Here is a 6,588-nt window from a genome sequence, read left to right as displayed (position 1 = left end):
CGATGAAGGCCATTGATAGCGTGGTTTCAATCCTCTAAACACATTTATATATATTCTATTTTTTAAGTGACTCAAATGGAAGAGTAACTGAACGAATAATAAAAACGACATGGCAAATCATTTTAATTTGAAAAGTAATGATAACCCATGCGGAAGTAGAAGTCATGATTTCCTGAGTCATTGCAAATAAACGGTTCAAACCAGAGAACGAAAACAACTCCTGAGCACTTCACTTAACGTTAGCTCCTGTGACATTTATTTTACATTTAAAGTATATTTAACCATGGCGGGTTCTGTATCAAATGTGGAAGTGTGTAATTTTGCTTATACGGGACAGTTTGAGAAATTAAAAGAGTGCATTCTGTCAGATAAATCGCTCGCCTGCAAAACGGACCAGGTAAGAATATGCATGTTGTTTGGAAGGCACCTTAATGACTTAATGCAAAGCTTCCACGTGTTCACCACCGTCATTCTGTCATTGCAGGACCGTAGGACCGCTCTGCACTGGGCTTGTTCTGCTGGACACACCGACATTGTGGAGTTTCTGCTTGACCTGGGAGTTGAAGTGAATCTGCAAGATGATGTAGGCTTAAAACAAGTTTTTATGCAGTATCTATTTATTAGTATTTATTTGTGTCCTTTCAGGTGTTGGAGGGATGACAGGTGACATGTGCACCCTACAATATGTTGTAGTCAGGGAATGAAATTAGCACCTGCCACCTGCCAAATAAAAGGGTAAATGTTGGCTATGGCAGATAATAATTTCAGGTCACCTGCCACCATGGCAGAAAAGGTTTTCCTTATATTAGGAAATATTATTTTTAAAAAGCAATTCTAAAGTCTAAATTAAATATATGTTAACACTTCATTTTACAGGTCCACAAATTTCATGATAATTAGCAAGTAGCCTATTTGAAATTTCTTTGAAATTTCTGCCAAATTACCCCAATATTTACCTCAAAATGTATCTAAAATTACTTTATCATAAACATTATTTAATAATCATATTCTGCTATTTCTCAATAGCTGGTAATTTATTTAATACATTTCCAGGAAAGGAATACAAAGTTAATTGATATGCTTTATTTCCATGTCTGCTGATAAATAGATAATAATTAGCATAATAACTTCTTTGAAATATCTTTAAAAACCTCCATGAATCATGACATCAGCTACCAGGTTACGTTAATGGAGACAATAACTCATTTGTCACTATTCGTTTTGGTTTTCCATCTCCGATGAGGTGCCTAGGGCCTAAGGGCCCTATTTTCAAGCCTAAGGGCCCTATTTTAACCAGTAAATGCTATTTTAGCACATAATTATTAAATCATGTTTATAATAAAGTAATTTTCGATACATTATGAGGTAAATATTGGGGTAATTTGCCAGTAATTCCACAGAAATTTTGAATAGTTTACTTGTTAATTATCACCTAATTACCGTGAAATTTGCTGACCTGTAAAATGAAGTGTTACCGAATATAGTCATGGATTAAGGTTACATGATATATTGCATAATTCTACAGTCTGGTACCACTGACTCAGTGTTTACAATTTTAAAGCGTTCTACCTAGATTTCAGAAGTGGCAGACAAAACAATTGTGTGGCTAGTAGAAATGTTCAGTGACCTGCCACTGTGGCAAGTAAAGATTTAAACTTAATTTTAGACCCTGGTTGTAGTCCTAATAATACAGTAACAACCCAAATTGTGGCTTAACAACAGCATAGAGTATAATTAATACCTTTATGAATCTGTCTCTTTCACCCCTTGCACCTAGTAATTTTGTATTTACAATATCCATATAAAGAAAGTTTATATCATTTATTTTTTTCATGTAAACATGTAATGTGTATTGACATTTAATTTGATGCAATGGGGGCTATTTAAGTGTTATAATAATGTCAACATCATGTGTGAAAATGCCGTGATCTAGAATGTGAAGAGACACAATATGGAGTAATCTCAAAATGGTCCAGTTCCTTTTGTTTAGTGAATTGACTATGTGTGATGTGTTACTTCCCAGGCTTTGTGGACACCTCTTCACATTGCAGCATCTGCAGGCAGAGAAGATATAGTGACATCTCTAATATCTAAAGGAGCTCAGTTGAATTCAGTCAATCAAAATGGATGCACCGCTCTTCACTACGCCGCCTCTAAAGACCGATACGAGGTGAGGTTCCCAGGTTGCAGTAACGTTGGCTGATAATTTTATCTACATGATGCCAAAAGGCTGTACTATACACCTGTAGTCTTAAACGTGTATTATGTTTCTTTCATGTCTTTCAAGTAGCTCTATACATGTAATAGAAATTATGTTTTATTTATAGTAGTGTTATATTTCTAATATCTTGATCTATTTATTTCTACTATGTTTGTTTTTACTTTATTTATTTACATACTTTATTGTGTCAGTACATAATCCTTGATACATTTCCTTTCCTTTGTTATTTAAACATCTTCACACAAATGTTTTCATCAATTTTTATCTTTCACCTACAGATAACACAGCGTATACACAAACAAACAACAAAAAGCAAAAATATAAAATAAAATTAAAACAATAAAGTCAAAATAAAACGAAAACAGATCAAACAAAACGAGGGAAGGAAAAAAGGGAGAAAGGTTTCATTTGATTTCATTTCATTTGGAAACTATGTTGATAATTGATTAATCATTTAAGTCATATTTTAAAAATCGGTGTTGCTTTTCTATAATTAAGGTAGAATTACCACTTGGATAATACATGTACTGCAGGATAACATTGCTATCAACTTCTGCAATATTTTGGAATAGGTACTTTTAATTGTTTAGTAGAACCAGGCATTTACTATTAGAGAGCAACAGCACCATCTCAAAATAAGTTGCATATTCAATAGTAGCAGAGTAGTAGCATTATCAGCTCTGAACCAGAGGCTACTTTGTAGGGGAACGCCCATTGATACTCTTTTTGAGGGTTTACCCTACTGTACCATTTATTTGGAACCAAACCATATCCTGCATGATGATGATGAGGATGATGATATCAAATATTTCAGCATGATATGCTATAAATGTGTAAGCCATACAGAAAGTGAGCAACCCTACCTTTATCTTAAGACATTTTCCCTAACCATGCATTAGTGAGTTGTGAATAAAATAGAGTATGGGCCAAAGTTAGATTACTTTCTTATACAGAGGTAAAAGGAATTAATATTAAGATTTTTTTTTTGTTTTCTTTGGCATACAAGAAGAAAGTCAAGAGCGGTTTCTAGAGGATATTATAATAAAGGCTGGGCGATAATTCAATATGATAATTTATTGTCCTTCAATGGAATTGTATCGTGATGAAATCATCTATCGAGATATTGTGATACACAATTCCATTGTCTAAATTGATAACAAGCACATACTAACTCACATTTTTGTGAGAATCTGATCAAACTCAGTTAAATCAAACTATAATCTTAATCTGATTATTCTGTGTTTGTGTGCATGCATGTAAACATAGTCAGTGTATAGCTGGAAATATGTATTCATTTTTTTCTCTTGAAGCAAGGTCCACACAATGTTATTACTGACATGCATGGAAATCAGTCCCAGTGGTGGCACACTGCTACAAGGTGTTAATTATTTCCTATTTGGAAAGTTTAATGGGCAGTTTGACTGGTGTTTGTCAGGTCATGTATTGCAGAGAAAAAGAAAAAGACTGTGCTGTTTTTGCTGTACATCCCTCATCACTGCAGAGGGCGACAACATGCAGAAAATCACAAACACTACACATCTAAATTGTAAATGTCTTTCTTGAATGAAATGAGTAACTTTACATGGAATTCCATGATGAACTGTGGTGTGCCTCTGAAACCAACAGAACAGGATCTGAAAATGTGTATTTCACATAAATGGGAAGACACTGTATTAAAAATAGGTTTCTTGTCAATGACTTGTGGGTAACGCAGCTTTCACTCTTTATAGATCGCACTGCTGTTGTTGGAAAACGGAGCAGACCCCAATGTCAAGGACAAGTATGAGTCCACTCCCCTCCACAGAGCGTCTTCCAAGGGCAACCACCGCCTCATCCAGCTGCTCCTCAAACAGAGCGCCTCGACCAACATCCAGGACTCACAGGGCAACACAGCACTGTATGTGGGAATAAGTATAGTACACCATTGTGGCTGCTGGCACAAACATACAGCGGCATACTGTAGGTGAAATGAACAAACCCACCCTTAAAGCTGCAGTCGGTAACTTTGAGCAAATATGATAAAAATATATTCTGACAGTAGTGCATGAGACAGGTAATCTGTGAAAACAAAATCATCTGTGTCCTCCTGTGCTCATAATGGCATTTACAAGATTTCAAAGACTGGAGGAAAACAACCAATCAGAGCCGAGTAGTCTCTGCAGCAGCTATTAATCACAGCTCGCGAAACTCGCGCACTCCGATCAAACTGTCAAACTAGGCAGCGCTGATTGAATATGAATCAATATTCTGTTACTGTAATGCCTATTTCTCTCCTCAAATGTTTTCTGAAACATCTTGTAGTGTACTGTTTAGCTGTAACATGAGAAGGTTACTAAACAGTACACTAAAACAGTGTTTCAGAAACTTTTTAAAAATGAAAAAAAAAACCATCTCGACCCAATTCACAACAGACCTTTTCTATAAATTGTGAGAAGAGCGAATTTGTGTGTAAATTAACGAATTGAATTGGGCAAATATAGAGAAAGTCAAATATCACAATATTTTTGACCGAATACGTTGATATCGATATTGCAACGATATTGTATGGTTGACCATTGGTGCTTTCACAACATGTTTACACAATGAGATTTTTGATAAACAATCATCAGTAATGTGGATATAATGACTAAGTGTGTAAAGGCAAATAATAGAACAGCTAGAACAGTCTGGTAAGTTCAGAAAATTACATCACTTTACTCTGATGCAGCATTTAAAACCAGGAAAAGACAACATTTATGCCATATTATGATATTACGATATCCAAAATCTAAGACGACATTTTGTCTCATATCACGATATTGATATATGTAAACAAGTCATTTCGAAGAGATATGTTTGATAAATCACAACTTTGTTTTATGCCTGTGTTCTTGAAAACATACGCATGTTAAATACTTTATAAATGAAACCAAATCAATTCATTTTGACTTTCATATTAGATTCAGTGTTCGAATCTGGCTTGAGGCCCTTCTGTGTGGTGTTTGCATGTTCTCCCCGTGTTAGCGTTGGTTTTCTCCGGGTGCTCCGGTTTTTCCCCCCACAGTCCAAAGACATGCAGGTTAGGTTAATTGTTGACTCTAAATTGCTAGTAGGTGTGAATGTGAGTGTGAATAGTTGTCTGTCTCTATGTGTCAGCCCTGTGATAGTCTGGCGACCTGTCCAGGGTGTACCCCGCCTTCGCCCAAAGTAGGCTGCTTACAATATTGAAAATTTAAAAACAAAATGCATTGTTATATTTACAATCCTGCATGCATTTTTTTTCACCAGCCACCTGGCGTGCGATGAGGAGCGTGTGGAAGCAGCCAAGGTGCTGGTGGAACACGGGGCCAGCATCTACATCGAGAACAAGGAGGAGAAGACCCCCCTCCAGCTAGCCAAGGGCGGCCTGGGCAACATACTTCGTCGGATTGTGGAGGGATGATTCATTCACTGACCCGCAGGTCATGCTCCAGCAAGAAACCCCCACCATCGCAAGTTACATAATGAGAATTCTCATCCCACTCAGTCCTCCCCGAGCGGCCTGGTGTGACACATTCAGACTTGTAACAGGTGGGATATGACGTGGTAGCGGGGAGAAAAGTTGACTGTACTGCTCAGACCTTAGATGTCTGATCTCTCGTGCACCAAGTGCGGTCTATCCAACTCTGCAGCCTATTTTCTTATGATCTATTTCTTTTTAAGTTTGAATCGTTGCAAAAATGACCAAATAAATATGAGTGTTGTTGTTAATCATTCATTTCAAGTCATGTTTCTGGCCAAATCCTGAGGGAAATATCTGACTCTCTAGCTGCTAAACGCTCCAGCTAGTCGCCAACTGTGTCTGTCTGGTACTGAACAGGTTGTGTAGAGTGGGTTTTTAGAGCTTTTTCGTTGAAACCAGCTGCCTTGTATGGCTGAAAACAATGTTGTCAGAGTGAAACCAAAACAGTGTTGCGGGACAGATAGCTAAACAGAATTGAAACTCGCTATAAAGCTCTGTAAAACCGAGAGGAGCTGCAGAAACGGGTGATAATTCCCACACACGTGACCCCTTCTTTGAAAGAAATTGGATATAGCCGCTTAAAGCTCAAGTAATCTATGTCAGAAAGACAGTGACCAAACCACTTGAAATCTTAAGATTAAGTCCTTTATCTACTTATTACATGTAAATATCCACATCATTGTGTTATCCACACACTGGCCTTTTGTTGTGTATATTACTGTAAATCCATGCTCTGGCATTACTCCTCTGTCTACAATTACCTACTTACCCATGCTTCTGCACCCAAAAGATCAGAGAAAATTACTCCCTTAGCTGTTTTTGGCAATTAATTATGTAGTTGATTGTAAGATTTTTGTACCTTTTAAAGCAGTTTACCTTACCTGCT

At 36.8% G+C, this 6,588-nt stretch overlaps 1 protein-coding gene across 1 annotated transcript; it reads left to right on the top strand.

Moving 5' to 3' along the window:
- Nucleotides 1-171: 171 nt before the first annotated feature.
- Nucleotides 172-5,950, top strand: psmd10 (proteasome 26S subunit, non-ATPase 10). The gene is made up of 5 exons (XM_074648049.1): nucleotides 172-397; nucleotides 485-583; nucleotides 2,024-2,170; nucleotides 3,952-4,118; nucleotides 5,489-5,950. Exons 1-5 carry the CDS (start codon nucleotides 284-286, stop codon nucleotides 5,640-5,642), a joined length of 681 nt encoding a protein of 226 aa, XP_074504150.1. The 5' UTR covers nucleotides 172-283; the 3' UTR covers nucleotides 5,643-5,950.
- The last annotated feature ends 638 nt before the right edge of the window (nucleotides 5,951-6,588 follow it).

Source organism: Sebastes fasciatus, chromosome 10, assembly GCF_043250625.1.
Source record: "Sebastes fasciatus isolate fSebFas1 chromosome 10, fSebFas1.pri, whole genome shotgun sequence".
Taxonomy (NCBI): domain Eukaryota; kingdom Metazoa; phylum Chordata; class Actinopteri; order Perciformes; family Sebastidae; genus Sebastes; species Sebastes fasciatus.
Note: the sequence above shows the minus strand (reverse complement) of the source record. Positions and strands in the feature narration are given on the sequence as shown.

Bases quoted from the DNA above. Each gene is read 5' to 3' on its own strand.
- psmd10 (XM_074648049.1), top strand. From the start codon at position 284: ATGGCGGGTTCTGTATCAAATGTGGAAGTGTGTAATTTTGCTTATACG. The intron at 584-2,023 runs GTAGGCTTAAAA...GTTACTTCCCAG, and splicing joins AAGTGAATCTGCAAGATGAT to GCTTTGTGGACACCTCTTCA. The intron at 2,171-3,951 runs GTGAGGTTCCCA...CACTCTTTATAG, and splicing joins CCTCTAAAGACCGATACGAG to ATCGCACTGCTGTTGTTGGA.